We start from the raw sequence: 17,298 nt of genomic DNA, 5'->3' as shown, positions 1-17,298 counted from the left end.
AATTCTTGGTTTTACTTCCATGGACCTAGTTAGTGTACCAGGCAAATTCTAAAGCGAGTAAAAGGAATGTGCTAGTCTGGTTAGCCAGCAAGTCCATATAAAGGGGCTCATTCTGGTTATGTTACTCAGTGACTGGTACAATTTAAATTCATAGATAGACTATTTCATTCAAACTATAAAATATGAAGCATTTTTAATAGCAGGTTGTGTCTTTGGATATTCAGACACTAAGGAATTTTCTGTAAGTGACTGAGCAAAGACCTTCAAAGCCGCTGACCCAAAGATTGGTCGACATTGTTCAAAAATGATAGCATACATTTGTATAGATACTACTTTCAGCTGCTCCGTGGAGGTATTCTACAATATGTTGGAAGGCAAACAGTATATTGTTCAAATGAATGGAAAAATATAACCTTTGTACTTGTAATTGCAAAAATATTGAAATATACCACATAGATTTATGCATAAATTATTCCAGCTCATACAGAAACCCAAGTTAATACTCAGAGGACTATCTGATTATAGGTGGATTTATATCTTAGGTAAGTCAGAGATTTAAATACCAAGCCCAATACTCAAGGATATTGCACAGATTTTTGATAATCCACTCAAGATATTGGGTTCATAAACCAATGAATAGATTTCAAAATGACATGACTCTAGTATTTCAAACAAACTGCTACTTCTTCATTCCTGAATAAACAAAGGTTAGTCCACTACTTTTGGAGCAGCATATAATAATAGAAGCTGTCAAAATCTCAGGACTGGAAGATGATCTTATTCAGCCCTCTTTATGGTATTAAAGTCTCTTCTGAAACTCTGCCTACAATTTTCCAAACAATACTTAGACACTTAAGTGAGAGAAAACTCACTGCTTCTGAGGAATCTTAACTGACCTTAGAATCTTAACTAACCCCTTAAAAAATTCATTCTTATATTAATCCAAAATATCTTCCTTTAGCTCCCATCCATTGTGTCCCAGAGCCTCCAGAAAAGTTCATTGCCCTTTCCACACCACAACCTTTCAGTATTTTCTAGAGAGCTCTCAAGGTTTTAGGCTCCTCTTTTACCTAATCATCCTGAGTCTCATCAACCTTATTTCATTTTGCTTTTTCCCCTCCCACATCAGTATTGAATTCTAGCTTAGAATCTGAACACATCTATATGACATAAAGAGGAAAATATTTAAAATTTAAAATTCTCTGACTCAGTTTTCCCATATGCAAAATCAAAGTGTTACTCAAAAATTATTCTGAGGAACAAATAATAAAAAATACATGGAAGCCCTCTAAAATCGAAAAGTATTACAAAAATATAAGAAATAAGTTTTTAAATACCAGGAAACCTAAATTTCAATAAAGTAAAGACAACAGTATCCTAAAAACTCCTCAAAATTATAGCACATAATAAACATTTGCCAATAATTTACCTTAGTATTTTACCAATCTATTTTTCTGGAGAGAAAAAAAAAAACCTTTTCCATCATGTTGGGCCTATTATACATCCCAAATTCATCTAAATTCAGTCCCTTTAAAATCAACATATTTTCATGAATTAAAGAGATACGACTGAGCCAGAGGGGAATTGGTGGCACATCCTCTAAAATTCTCAACTTTTTGCCATTCCTTTGGGGAAAACATCTTAACACTTTATAACAGTCTTTCCCCATATAACCTTCAATGGAATGGTTCCTCAATACCTTTGGAATAAAATCTAAAGCCTTTCATTGTCCAGCGCAACTAATTCTCCACCTGCAACTCTAGCTCTTATTTCTCACTCACTCTCTACTCAAAACACTTAACCTGTCTTGTTCTTTCTTGCTCCTCTGCCTTCGTGATAGATATTCAAGCCTTTATAGCCAATACTTGTCTTTATTCAGGTAGTAGATTTCCTCACCCTTCAAACCTTTGCTCAAATATCCACTTCTCTAGAGTCTCACCTGAGACACTTAGGTGGTTTGTGTTTCCTGTTTCTATCACATTTCAATCAATTTCATTGTATTGAAATTGCATGTTTAATTTTCTGTCTTCCTCATTAGCCAGTAGATTCCTTGAAAGGAAATGTATATTTTATTCATCTTGGGATAACTAGTAACTAGCACAGAGCCTTACATAGACTCGGTGCTCAATATATGATGACTGAATAAATTAATATGCAGTAGAGGGAACAAAAACATACAGAAAATGAGCATTCAATAAAGTCAGAATAAGGTACCAATATTCCCTGACCTATATAAGAATTCAGAAGTAACTCAGAATTAATAAAGCCCATTTTCAATAGTCAAAGGAGTAATCTATATGTTCTCTATTTTCCTATCGATTTCTTATCTCTTGAACCTCTTCCTCATTTGCAAAGAACTTTTTGATTCTTCACTTATATTATACCATTTAATCATTAATGCCACTATAAGATCATGTTACTCAGCTGAGATTTAGTATGTCCAAATGGTGTAGTAAGGGCACTGGATTTAGAGTTTGGACAATCAAAGCTCAGGTCCCCATTCTGCCATTTAACTACTAGTGTGTTATTAGACACATCCTCTATCTTGTCCAAACTGCAGCTCCCTTTCCCACTTTATCATCTTTACTGAAGGTAAATTTTCATTTTTATACATTATTGTCCTTATTATCCAAGCGGGCATTTGGAGGTAGCTAATAGAGCCAGAAAGAACATACACTTTAGGATAAGACAAGCTAGCTACATTGCATAATAGTTGAGTGATATTGTGTCAGTAGCTTAATTTCTCTAAACAAGTTTCTCATATAGAGCGATACTAATGATTTTCTCTTAAGTTATTGTAAAACTTAGATGCAATAAGAAATACAAAAACATTTGTAGGTTTTTTAAGTGCCATATAAAACATTTATCATAATTCTTTTTGGCCAAGTTTAAGAATGGCTTAAAGCAATGTTTCCCAATGTGCTTTGGGTGCCACATCAAGTACAAGTTATTGACAACTGCACATTAGTTTATTAAAGGCTCCAAGAAGTCCTGCTATGGAAAGATCTGTTTTACCCTGTTTATCCTGTCTTTCTTCCAATATATTTGAACATGGAACACATGCTAATACCTTGTGAAATGTCAAGCATCAGAAGATCAGGAAAAGAGGTTTTTCTCCCCTATGACTCTCACGATAGACATTCAGGAACAAAAACGAACTAGTAAAAATAACAAATACCCACTTTACCATTCATTAACTCATTATTTTCAATGTTATTTGCTTTAAAAACAACTAAATATATACACACACATACAGAAGACATTCAGGTAGAATTTTAAGAGTAAGTCATAACATGTGAAGGAAGTCATAACATCTAGATATAATTGATCATGTGTATGAAGACTAAAGATTGTTCTGATTAAGCTTTTTTGATTCCTGCAGGCTGAACCACACTCTTAGTAACTCCTCGCACAGTTTTTTAAAGGCATGATTGCTCTTTTTACATGGTAGCAAAAGTTCACTTCATTATTTAAAATGGCCCTTTCCTAGCATCAATTCCTGTGACTTTAAAAGCTGCCATTAATTCTTCATCAGTAAATTGTAATTAAAATGAATATGAATCATTGATTTCAGCAGTTACATTTGTAATAAATATATAAATACATGCAAATCTATGAAAAATGTTTAAAATATATATTTCTGAACAATCAAACACTTTAATATTATTTCAAAGGATTTTATCTACAGAAATCTGGCTCTTACCTAAAATTACCAGAATTTCATGGATATACAGTGAACACTTAACCAACTTGACTAAAATCTATTCTATTGATCTTAGAAAAAAGCATGAATAATGACCTCTGAGCTTTGAACCATTCCGTTCACTTGTAATTCTGCAACATCTGTATAAAACTGAAAACTTAGAAGAGGTAGTAGGATGCTCCTAAATTAAGAAATCATAGTGATCTACTACAATAATTTGAAATTAATTGTATTTCACCAGTTTACTATCAAACATACATCTACTCCACAAATTTCCATTCAAATATTTTACACTTGAGAAGCTGAAACAATTTAGGATGCATCTGAGTGCTAAATTCCATGAACTTACTGATCCTATTTCAATTTCCTACATGAAGCTAATTTTGTTGTTGTTGTTGTTTTTAAGACAATGAAGCTAAGTCTCAGATCATGCTTCCACCAAGTTACCCCATCACCCCTCAATATCTCAACCAGAATCCAAGAACAGTTAGATTAGATAATCCAGATTTACAGATTAAACATATTGTTCTGAAATGCAGACAAACATCTAAAAATATTTCCAACAATACTTCCTCCCAGGTAACCATGCATTATCAGAATGAACTTTAAAGCCTTGAAGGAAAACATTGTAGAAATGCTTAACAAAAAGGAGTCCTGTGTGACCATCTTTCTCTAAGGTCTAGGTCAGGTCATGCTTTCCTTCTGCCTTCAATGTTAAGCTTTCCATTCCTTTTCCCCATCAATAGCTTTTCTGTATGGCCAGTAGAACCAGTGTCTGTGGTCTCACTGAGATGTGTTTAGGCCCTTTTGTTACTTATTTTCCACTTTCCACATTTTATGTCTTGAGATTAATACACACCATTTTTAATTGGGAAAATGTTTGATTTAGAAGGCCTAGAAAATATAACTATAATTAAAACAACTTCCTCAGTTGACAGAATTTAATAGCAGATTTCTTATAAAGTATCAATCTGTAGAAAAAATAGTTAGTTCTTCAGTTAATAGGATTATGAAGGGTTTGCATTATATACATAAATCAAAAATGTTAAAAGTGATTGAAAGTTATGCAAAAACCTGCATAAAGCTTGGAAAAGTTATCAAATGCAATGTTAAGTTTTGTTTATCACATTATCAGCTTAAATCTGCTAATCATAAGCATTTGAGCCTCTAATTTCAGTAATCAAATCAAGCATTTTAGTTTTTCATCAATCTTGAAGAGCATTAAGCTGTGTAAGTCTTCACAATAGTCAACCATGGGAAATACAGCTATCACATTTAACTGACATTTTATTAAAGTCCTTTGAGTATGAGACATGGAGGTTTCCATCATCAATTTGTTTGACTGCATATTATACACCATTTTTGCAGGAAGTACCTGCTTAAAAATGGAAGTTTGACAATCTGAAAGATCACTGTCTATGACAATGCTTACCCCACTTTACAAAGCAATGTTCCCAAGAAAGGTTGCAAAATAATCTAATCACTGAATGTGCTCTTTTTAATGAAACCACTATTGTTCACCACAAACAAAAAGGAGTTTTTAGTTCTGTTCTACAAATTCTCTGAATTGTTTCTACCTCAGTATAGTTAATGACTATTAACTTATCACAAGTTATCGCTTATTACAAAAATAACTACAAACGAAACTAAAAAGGACACTGGCATACAGTGCACTTGCTGGGGAGCTTCCTCATTTTACTTTTACTATATACCAAAGTCATTTTAAACAAAAAAGCTCTGGGACATCAGCATCTAAATCCTTTAATACAAACAAGTTTTGTGGATGTAATTTAGGAACCCATTTCCGAGCAAACTGTTCCATTATATTCCTAAATCCAGACAGTACTGTTCAAATGATAATTCCCTCTGCCCAAGAAGTTTATCGTTGTATTACAGTTTGAAAGTAGAAATATATCTGTGTAAAGAGACTTGGTAGAGAAGATGACAAATAGCAAATCAGTCAATGAAGATGCCCAGTATGATGAAAGTTTACAGGATGCACCACCCCTTTTCCAAGGGTTCTTAGTTATACAAGAAATTAGAGATGGGGAATATTCCAAGATAATCAGAAAGTGCATCACAATAAGTGTGGGTCCCATAAAATGTACTTACTAATTTTTGAGACTTAAATGGAGATATAGACATTCTCCAAAAAAGACAAGCCATGGCCCTACAAAGCTCTGTACTTGGATCACAGAACTTCTCTAGCAGTGATATTAAAATGTGGGCACTTTCAGCAGCAACAACTCACCCCTAACTAGAATTAGCAATTTTTCTCAGGGAAACAGAAGTCATCCAAATTGCAACATACACTTCAAGTTCAACATAACAAAAAATGGATTTCTAGAAGATGTGACAGGCATCCCCTCCTACTCACTGAAACAATATCACTAAAAATGGGAGGGGGAAGTGTTGTAACATAGAGAGATGCTAGTAAAGCAGAGTGGGAAGACAGAGGGATGAGGTGGTCATAACCACTTTGATGCCTTTCACTTGTTTCTCACTTCCTTCCCATCCTAGGTTGTGAGTTTAAACACGGAAAACCCAAGAAGAAGAAAAAAACCCCGAAAACTAAAAGAGTGGTAACTGGGGTTACCACCACAGAAACTCTAAACGATTTTCGTGCAAGAGTAAAGCAGTGGGGGTGTAATAGCAGCAGCAAACCTCCCTCTTCCTCCACCCCTTGATACGGTACCTCCAGACTTGCCCGAGCTGCAAGATGTGGATGAGTGACTGCAGGAGCCAGATGCAGAAGGAGCAGGAGGCAGACCTGTGTTTGCTGCTGGCTCCGCTGCTGTTGCTGCCACTGTTGGGAGCGGTGATGTTGCTCTTGCTGGCGTTGGATGCTTGCCTCTGCGGCGTGGAAGGACGAACCTCACCTACTGCGGCTGCAGACCCACTACTAACCATGGTCTTGCAATCCGCTCCAGACTGCGGGCAGCTAGAGGCAGCGGCGGCTGTGGCGCTGTCCTCAGTGCTGAAATCGTGTACAAACCAGCGGAAGCTGAACACTTGCACCGAGAGCGAGCCAAGCACCACGAAGAAGAGCGTGAGTCCAAACCACCAGCGCTGGCCGCGCAAGTAGTAGTCCACCGCGAGCCAGATGTCCGTACCCACGTCCGCGAAGTACACGGCTACGGCGGCCAGGATCCAGAGGCAGTCCCACAGCGAGTAGCGCCGTTGCTCCCTGCCGAGGCGCAGGCACAGTGCCGCCGAGCCCGCCCCGCTGCCGCCGGGACCACCAACGCTGCCGCCTGGGCCGCCAGAGACCCCCGAGCCGCCGCCCGAACTACCACTCCCCGCGCAGCAGCAGCAGCAGCGTGAACAACCGCTGCCGTCTGGGCAGCAGCCGCCCCCCGCAGCCTCCTCGTCCTCGGCTCCGGACCCCGACGGCAAGCCCGGAGCCAATCCCTGCACCGAGCCCGAGTGGTCCGAATTCTGCAGCGGGGTGAACGCCACGTCGCTGCTCTTCTTCATTTTCAGCCTCCCGTCTGACTTAGCGGCCATGATGCCTCCAAACCGGAGGAGAGCCCTCCTTTATCTGACACCTTTTCCCGCTGTCTCCTCCTCCCGCCACCTCCCCGCTTCGCCTCAGCTTCCCTCCCTGGCGGCGCGGCTCCCCCACCTCCTGCTCCTGCGCTGGCTCGCCCGCCGCCCGCCGCCCGCCGCCGCCCGCCCGGCTGAGCGCTGGGCCGGGCTAGCGGCGCGTCTGGGGCCGGCAGGAGCGCCGCCTGGCTGCCTGCGCGGAGCCAAGCTTCTCGCGGCGCCCTGCGCGCGCCGCTGCCCGCCGCCCGCGCTCTTCGCCGTTCCGACCCCGCGGCTGCTGCCCGAGTCGCCGGCGCCTCCTGCAGCAGGAGCAGCAGCGGCCGCCCCGGCGCTCCCCGGACCTGCACATTCCTCTCCTCCCCTCGCGCGCGCTCCCTCCTCCCGCTTCCTCTCCGCCACCAGCTGACTCCGAGGGAGAGGATGACCTCATCCCTTCTATTCCAGCTGCCGCCGCTCCCACCCCAGCTCGGGAGGGGCGAGGGAAGAGGAGGGCCCCGGAGGAGGGGCTGGGACCCAGAAGCGCGGCTGGGTGAGGGTGGAGTGTTTCGCGGTCTCGGGGGTCGGGAGGAGCGACGGAGGGGTAGCAGGGGAGACAGAAGGTCGAGCCCCAGCTCGCGGGATTTCGGAGAACAGTTGGTGAATTTGACCGACCCTGCGGGGAGGGATAGGAGGGGGCAGAGAGGAGGGGTCCTGGCGTCCAGCCTTCCCAAAGGTGGAAGAAGAGTGGGCACCTGTGGGTGTGGCGGCGGCGTGGGCTAGGAAGGCGCAGGCCTCTTTGTATTCAGTTTTATTCTGCGGGTACTTGAGAAGGGGTGGGTGTGCACCTAGGGCCGGCGAGGGTAGGAAGACTGGGTTTATCTCACACGCCAAAGCTCGGACGGCTAGCAGAGGCAGTGGGTGTGCCCAGCCGTGGGGAGTTGGGGAGGGAGAAGGTGTGCTGGGCCCCCGAAGGCGCAGAGCGGAACGCGTAGCCTAGGCACGCGAGGGCTGCGGAGGGCGGGCTGATCCGCTGGGAGCCCAGTGCTGGGAGCCCGCCCTCGGGGTGTGGGAGCAGACAGCAGGAATGCTCCGGGCTCCTGGGACGGAGCCGAGCGCCCTAGTTACCGGAGGTAAGGAGGCAGCTCTGGCGCCCTCCGAGGCCCAGCCCCCACGCTGCCCGGCCAGTACTTTTCACACTCTCTTAGATGGGAAGCACCCAAGCTTTGGAGGAGCGTTGGGGGCTGCGGGCTTGGCCTCGCGGCCCTTGGCCCCACCACCCGCAGGTGGGAAGCAGCGCCGGGCACTGACTGCAGCTCTAGCCCGAAGCAAGCCGGCGGGGCGGGACCCGCAGCCGTGGGAAAGTACCTGCTCGCCTGCCTACAGAGGGGCAGAACCGGGAAGCTGCTGCCACCTCCCTACTACAAAACAAGAATTACCTTCTCTTAAAGCTACAAGAATTGCAGACTTGATGTGTGGTCCCACAACTCTCGAAATGACTCCAATAAATTAAATCTGCCATCACAGTGGTTCACCAAATTAGATATAAAGAGAATGTAAAATATTTTGCTGCTTGAAAAGATTCTTATAGACGCAATACGTATAAACTCCTTATTTTTTTAAATAAGAAAACTTAGGTTTTTATTTGTCTCACTTAACTATTGCAATGTGAGAGTAAGGGAGTGTAATTCTTAAATTATACTGTGACTCACATAATCAAGACCAGAAGGAAGTGAGGTAGCACGTTTTACACTGCCACTAAGAGCACCAGTTGTGGTCTTCTAAATCTGGAGGAAAACCATAACACCCTCCCCCCTTCCCTGTTGTACACACCAGACTCAGTTCGAACTAGTGTATGTGCCATTCTTAATTAGTAGCATTCTGAAGTAGAAATGCATACATTTCTCTGCATGTGGAAATAGCCACCCCAGACATTTTGTGCTACAGCAAATACATTATTTTAGCACTAACCTGGACAAAGAGCTATTTGCCCTACCCGTGGATGTATCGTTTATTCTTAGACTGGTGCTCTTGCTACTGTCTTACTTGGCCTTTGCCTGGCAGTGCGGCAGAAGAGTGTTGAGCCCCAGAGCTCACAAACGTTTCATGTCATGCACAAATCCAGTATTTCTAGAAAAAAAGGCATGGCCAAGTGGTGAATGAGAGTCAATGCAGTACCACTCAGCCAGGCAAAGAGTCTATTTTTAAATCTAGCTTTAAAATTGGTCCCTCTTGGACTAGGGAAATCCTTTTAGGAAAAAAACAGCCTGGTTCCATTTCCCCAAGATCCAAATCTAAGATTCCATCTTCAGGGCACTACAGCAGACCTTATTTTGTGCCATGTCAATGGGGAGAGCAATGATCTCTTAGGCAACTGAGTCCCGAGGGATAGAGCATATTGTAGGTCTAATGCAGTGCCTTAAATTGCAATCAGGTGTGAAAAGGTCCTGCAGACTATCTGAGGTTCTGAAGGCCTAAACTGACTGAAGTTTGCTTCAGAGCAGGGATATTTCTTATTCAATCGTATTTTCTGCACCTAGCACAGTGCCCACACAGACTGTTTGCTCAATAACATAGTTGTGTGAATGCATAAATTTCTAGAAAGAAGATTCCACAAGAGTAAGAATGTTATATTCTGTACTAATGTTCCTATGAAAATAGGAATTGTGAAACTCTAACAAAGAAATAACTAGTAATGGTTTCCTTATTAACATTTATTTAAAACAGATTGGACTTTTTAAAGTATTTGTCTGAACCATCCCTGGAAATTAGTGGAAGGAGTAGACAAACAGGACATAATAGGAAGAGCATTTACATCCAGACTCAGCTTCCTACTGGCCCCACCATAATCTGGAAATATTTCCTAATATATAGGATTAATACGAGGATTAAATGATATAATGCATATTATTGAGCTTTGTATACAATATTCTTCTCGAGTCTCTAATCCCATAAGTCTATTATTCACATTTCAGGATGAAGATTTTCATATCACCTGCTGTCACAATCTGCACCTGACATAATGGTTGAGGGCTCAGAGTTCATACTTAGCCAGAGGTGTCCTTGGACATTTTATTTAGTCTTTCCAGCCCCCCAGGTTTATCATTTGTAAAATAGAAATAATAGCAATCTCTAGCACCTGATGTTGCTGCCAGGAATAAATAAAACCAGGCATGTACTGTTTGACATAGTCTCCAGCACATTTAAACACTCAATAAACAACATCTGTTAATATTCTTCAAGTTTCTTCCACCCCCTCATGTTTTCTGGTTTAACTCTAAAACTTTATGTTTAGCTAGCCCACTCTCCCTAAAGTGAGAGCTCCTCAAAACAGTCCTTGGACCCTTCTCCAGCAAAATCAGTTGTTTTTTATCACAGATTCCTGGCCTATCACTACTGTATTCTCTCTTTCAATGGCCTTATCTTTCATTCTATCTCAGAGATTCATTCCATTGTCTTAATCTAAATCGTATCATACTCAATAGCTTCATAATCTCAATTTCAAGCATCCCTCTCTCTGCTTAATCTCTTCTAAATGGTTAGCTCACTCCCCCAAGTACCCTTGTACTCAGTCCTACCTCAGCTTCATGTCTCTTAACCCTTCTTTGTCCTCGCCTTTCTCCTTGCAGTTCAAATTCCATGGTCAACCCCCATTAGCACTCCCTCTAACACATCTCCATTTCTGTCCTCCCTCTTACTTGACAAAACTCCAGCTCTGCACAATCTCTGCTATTTACCAGCTTTGGTTGTGTGGCTGGAGAAAGGGCCAGAGCTGCCGACTATTCTCCTTTTAGGTTCATAACCACAAACCTGAAAGGGAGCCTAGGGCTGCTCAGCAATTACTCCATGTATTTCTAGTCCGTTATTTTTTATTTTCTTATTTTCCATTCTCAAACTTTAAACACTTCCTTCCCCATCCTTATTCTTAGCTAATGACTCTGCTTCCCATTTCACTGAGGGAAACAAAGCTCTCAGCACCTCCCCCTACCCACCAGCATTTGTACCCACACTCTCAGCCTCCTGCCTCAAGGGGACTCTGCTAGTTAAAAAACAAAGAAAAGAAAACTTTTCTCCTTCCCATTCCCTTTCTAGCCACCACTGCATTCCTCCAAAACCTTGTAAAACAAGTTTCCTCTGGAGTTGCCTGATCTGGCTTTCTTCAATTCCTCTTGAATGCACTCAGATGAACCAACTATGCTCCACTGAAACTGCTCTTAGCAAGTCTGCAGCCACATATCTCCACTTTACTAAACATCATCATTCTCATCTTATTTAAGTCCTAAAGGGTTCAGCAGCATTTTACCTAGTTGATCCCTCCTTGTCTTTGAAACATGTTTCTTCACTTAGTTTTCAGTATACCACTCATTCTCAGTTCTTTCTCTGTCTCAAAGCTTGCTAATTATGGGTACTTTGCTAATTCTTTTTCATATTCTCTATTTTTAAATGGCTCAGTTCTCATTTTTTTCTATGTATTCTCACTCCCTCAATAACTTCATGAAATCTTATGTTTAAAAATGCCACCTATATGCTGATGACTCTCATATTTATTTCTCCGGGATGGATATATCCTCTGAACCCCAGAATAAACATAACTACTTTCTCAACATCTATACTTGGAGGTCTAATAGACATGTCAAATTTAAATAGTCTGAAATTAAACTCGCAGTCTTCTTTCCATCCCCTCCAAATCTGTTTTTCTTTCTTCATTTCAGTTAAAGGCAACTCTGTTCTTTTAGTCTCTCAACTCATGAAAAGAGATGGAGTTATCCTTGACCAATTCTTTCTCTTAGACCCTGTATTTAACCTGCCTGAAAATACTTTTAGTTCTACCCTAAAATCTGTTTGTTTGTTTTTTCCATCTCTAATCATTCTCCCTGATACTACTCTGATTTGATGCACAATATCTTCCACCAAGATTCTTCTTTCTTTATTGGTCTTCCTGCTTTCACTCTTGAACTCCTACAGTCAACTCAGTCATCAGAGTGATCCTTTAGAAAAGCAAGACAGATGCTATCCATCTACTCATGTCAAGACTGGCAACATAATTTATTTATGCAAGACGATAATGCAGGATGTTGACCTGCAAGGAAGTCAATCCCTCTTCCCATGAACTTGCCCAACCCATAATAGATGAGGAATCCCTAGTAGATTGCAGCCTTCACACTAAGACATGCTGAGTAGCTGGATGTTGGGTAGGTAAGGAGCCGCTGCTGAATACCCCTGATGCTACCATTCCAGAGAGCAGAGGGCTACCTTGCCTCACACTGAAATGCCCTGGGATACATACCAGACCCCAACACTCCACATGTCTGTGCTCAGTCCCCTAGTGGGGGTAGAGGGAAAGAGTGAAAATAAAACATGGGTGAGAGTGTAGAGAGGGAGGCCAGGCAGGACTAGAGCACCAGGGGGAGGTGAATGGACAGCATAGAATCCATGCTAGGCATACAGGGAGGTAGAAGGCAGGACCACTTGTGAGCTGAAGCTCCAAGTCTTTGACACATCTTCCATGGTCTCATAGGACTTCATTTACAAAACACAAATAAAAGATTAGAAGATAACAACTGCAGCATATTAAAGCTTGAGGTACTTCTAAGTAGCATGAAGCCCTGTGCACCTCCACAGGTCAAACACCCATGAAGCCATCTCTGACTCAATTGTCCAACATCTTCTCATCTTGCACTATATAAGGAGGAAAGTTTTCATATTGGTATGCAAGGGCTTATACAATCTGACTCTTGGGCAACAGGTTCCCTCCAACTTTATTTCCTACCACCCTTCCTCTCCTTCCTTCTGCTCCAGCAACACTAGTCTCCTTATGATTTCTTAAACACACAAGAAAGGCTGTTGCCCACGGTCTTTGGGATACTTTTCTCCATATATCCACAGGACTTGTTTATATTCTTCAGTCTTCACTTCAGATCATTCTTTGTGTGACCTTTAACCTCCAGGTTAGTCTTCGTTTTGAGTAGAGATCCTCTCTTCACCGTATGTATATACTTAGTCTCTGCATCTGGGTCAAGAGAAAGAAGCCTCATTCTTTGCCTGTCTACCTGATGTTCTTACTCAAATCTGTGGCTAACACAAGGGGAAAGAATAACCTCCCCATTCTGCAGAGTTCATACACTTCCAACTAGGCTCGAATTAGTCCAGTATGCTGCAACACAGAAGCAGCATCCTAATATACACTAATGTTAACAGGTGCCAAAAAGATTCATATCACTTGAGTTTGGAGGATGGAAAACAGAGTTTGTTAGGGTTTTTATTTTCTTACAATCCAGTTTAGACAGGGAATAGGTAGACTCAGGGGAGAAGTAGGGAGTGCAAAAGAGTCAATATTAATCATTTTAATTCAGTTGAATTGCCCCTGAACAGTGGAGGTGAAATAAAGGATTAAGTATTCCACCTGTGGAGTATTATGAATTGAATATTTGTGTCCTCCTAGTCTGTAGTCTAAGGCCTTGTCGTCATCCATATTTATACTCTTCTCTTATATTTCTTCACTAATAAAAGCTCCTTTTAAAAATATTTTTATAAAGTAACCTTATATTATCAAAGTAACTGAGTGTAACAGAGACAGTTGCCTTATAAAGAACCAGTGCTATACGTCCCAGAACCTTTCTCTGAGGTTCATCCAGAAAGCTACTAAGTGTCAGATTTTTCATTTACAGTGTCAGCCATAATTCTGAGAAGTTTGTAAGGCTCCAGACACTTGAAATTAGCATAGAACTGAAACTTTTCTCAGAGTTGGCAGAAACTCATCATGTTGGAGAACTTTACTCTTGTCTGTTGGCCAGCGACCCTCTCCTGTGTGCCAGTACACACTTCACTGCACAATCCCAGATGCAGGGGAATGTCCTCCCTTCCACACACATCCAGACTCACTCTTCCTTGCCTCAGCCCAAGACCCGTTTTCGTAACTTACTCCTATCCATTCCTCAGGATTCCATTTAAATGACTAGAATAACACATGGCTTTCTAATGTAAAAATTGTGGAACAAAAAGTTTACATCTAAGAAGAGATTAAATTATGTCATACCCTATGTTTTTTCAAAAAACATTTGCCATGTTAAGACCTCATGACATGTTTATGAAAAAGCCCAGACAAAAATCCTGTCACAATTAAACAACAACAACAAAAATGTTAAGCCCTGACTGGTGTGGCTCAGGGCGTTTAGTACCATCTCACAAACAGAAAGTTCACTGGTTAGATTCTGGTCAGGAAAATGCCTGGGTTGCAGGCCAGGACCTGGTTGGGAGCATTCGAGAAGTAATCAATGTTTCTTTTGCACATTGATGTTTCTCTCCCTCTTTTTCTCCCTGCCTTCCCCACTCTAAAAATAAATAAAACCTTCATTTTATTTTTTTAAGATTTTATTTATTTATCTTTAGAGGGGAAGGGAAGGAGAGAGGGAGAGAAACATCAATGTATGGTTGCCTCTCCTGCATCCCCCACTGGGAACTGGCCTGCAACCCAGGCATGTACCCTGACCGGGAATTGAACTACGATCCTTTAATTCACAGGCCCGTGCTCAATCCACTGAGCTACACCAGCCAGGGCAAAACCTTCATTTTAAAAATGTCAAACAAGACTTTGAGATTTTGAAACACTCAAATCAAAATTCTTGTAGGGTAAGTTAAAAAGATTAATGCCCCCCCACCAAATGTAGAGTATCTTGAAGCATTTAAAAGAGTGACATGACTATTTTTATTTCATTTACTTTTTATTTTTATTTTATTGACTTTATTGATGTGACATTTGTTCACAGAACTATACATGTTTCAGTATACAACTCAATAAAACAAAGCCTGCATATTGCAGTGTGCCCATCACCCAAGGCAAAGTATCTTTCTGCCCCCATTAATCCCCTTTTGCCCACCTCCACCTACCCCACCCCTCTGGCTAATATATAAAGACAATAGTGTCATGATAGCCAGAGGGGTATCAATTATATATATATATATATATAATATATATATTAAAGATATAATTTATATTATAAAAGTATATTACATTATGTACATATAATTTTTGCTTAATCCCTTCACTTTCTTTCATCCAGCCCCCCATCCTCCTCCCCTCTAATAGCTGTCAGTATGTTCTGTGAGTCCATGCTTCTGTTTCTATTTTGTTTGTATATTTTTTTCATTGGATTCCATGATATCATATGGTATTTGTCTTTCTCTGACTGGCTTATGTCACTTAGTATAATACTCTCCGGATCTATCCACAGCATTGCAAAAGGTAAGATATCCTTTTTTATGGCCAAGTAGCATTCCATTGTGTAAATGTACCATAGCTATTTTTATCTCCATAACTAAATAACACTGCATTGAATATAAGGTCACATATATTATTTCAAAGCAGTGTTTTGGGTATCTTTGGATATATTCCCAGAAGTGGGATCACTGGGTCAAAAGGCAGTTCCATTTTTATTTTTTTGATGAAACTCCATACTGTTTTCCACAGTTGCTACACTGGTCAGTGAGGGTTCCTTTCTCTCCACATCTTCACCAAAACTTGTTGTTTGTTGGTTTATTGATTATAGCCATTCTGACAGGTATGAGGCAATATTTCATTGTGGTTTTATTTTCATTTCTCTGATAACTAGCGATGTTTAGCATTTTTCATATGTCTGTTGGTCTTCTGTATGTTCTCTATGGAGGACTGTTTATTCAGTTCTCCATTTTTATTCCCATTTCTTTATTTTTTAAGCCTTACCAAAAGATATGTTTATTGATTTGAAAGAGAGAGAGAAAGGGAGGGCGAGAGAGAGAGAGACCTCCATGTAAGAAGGAAATATCTATCAATTGCCGCCCATATGCCCCTTAGCTGGGGATCAAATTTGCAACCTAGGTATGTAACCTGACCAGGAATGAAACCCACAACCTTTGGGTGTATGGGACAATGTTTCAAGCAACTGAGCAATCAGCCAAGACCTTTGCCTACTTCTTAACTGGTTATTTGTCTTCTTGGTGTTTAGTTGCATAAGTTCTTTATATATTAGGTCTTTCCAGAAGGCATCCAGCATTGTAATATGAAAAATAGAGACATTTATTTGAAGTAGATACAAGATATGAGAAACATTGTACATAAGACAGTGATACCTCAGTCCCCTTCTAAGTAGGCACCGTGGGACCTCATAACTGTTCTTCCCATCGCCATCAGCTGCCCCATCATGTTTTCATGAATCTCACTGATGGTCTGAAATCTCTCCCCTTTCAGAGGTGATTTTAGTTTTAGGAAAAGCCAGAAGTCACAGGGCACCAAATCTGGGCTGTAAGAGGGCTGAGTCACCTGGGCAATTTGATGTTTTGCCAAAAAATTCTGCACAAGATGTGATGATGCAATGAATGAGCACCTTGTCCTGATGAAGCTGCCAATTGGCAGTCGCCCATAGCTGCAGTATTTTGAATCATCCAAATAGTTTCCATGGAGTAATATTCAAGTTTAATGCAAAATTTGATGCATATCCATTGCTCTACTTGCTCAATCATTTTTTGTTGTTGTTCCTCAAGTATAGTTGTCTCCATTTTCCCCCACCCCAGCCATTCACACCTCCCACCCTCAATATTACCCCCCTTTGGCTTTGTCCATGTGTCCTTTATGAATGCAACAGGCACACAATACATGTGCTCACCCAACAGCATCTACTACACCCACTGACTAGTACAGTAAAGTTGTCATTGTTCACACATGCACATTCCAGTCCATTCTCCTTGGCTGCCAGGTTACACCCATTTGTGCAAACCTTTCTCATTATACTAGCAATGGTTGGATTTTTTCAGGACAGACTGGGTATTTAGAAATTAAGCCCTTTATCAGATATATAATTGGAAAGTATGATCTCCCATTCGCTGGGTTCCCTTTTTATTTTGTTGATGGTTTCTTTCGCTGTGCAAAACGTTTTTAACTTGATATACTCCCATTTGCTTATTTTTCCATTTATTTATCTTGCCCAAGGAGATATATTGGGAAAAATATTGCTATGAAAATGCCCAAGATTTTATTACCTATGTTTTCTTCTAGGACTTATATGGATCCATGCATACATTTAAGTCTTTAATGCATTTTG

At 41.1% G+C, this 17,298-nt stretch overlaps 1 protein-coding gene across 1 annotated transcript in view; it reads right to left on the bottom strand.

Annotated features, from left to right (window-relative positions):
• The window catches only part of XKR4 (XK related 4), a 431,980-nt gene extending 424,687 nt beyond the window's left edge, over window positions 1–7,293 (bottom strand). The window contains exon 1 of the mRNA XM_037028583.1: window positions 6,399–7,293. Coding sequence (XP_036884478.1) covers window positions 6,399–7,210 — 812 coding nt within the window. The 5' untranslated portion in view covers window positions 7,211–7,293. The remainder of the gene's footprint in view (window positions 1–6,398) is intronic.
• Window positions 7,294–17,298: the final 10,005 nt, after the last annotated feature.

Source organism: Sturnira hondurensis, unplaced genomic scaffold (assembly GCF_014824575.4).
Source record: "Sturnira hondurensis isolate 20B ecotype Veracruz unplaced genomic scaffold, ASM1482457v3 Scaffold0020080, whole genome shotgun sequence".
In the NCBI taxonomy this organism is placed as follows: domain Eukaryota; kingdom Metazoa; phylum Chordata; class Mammalia; order Chiroptera; family Phyllostomidae; genus Sturnira; species Sturnira hondurensis.
The sequence above is the reverse complement of the archived record's forward strand: the minus strand, read 5'-3'. Positions and strand labels throughout refer to the sequence as shown.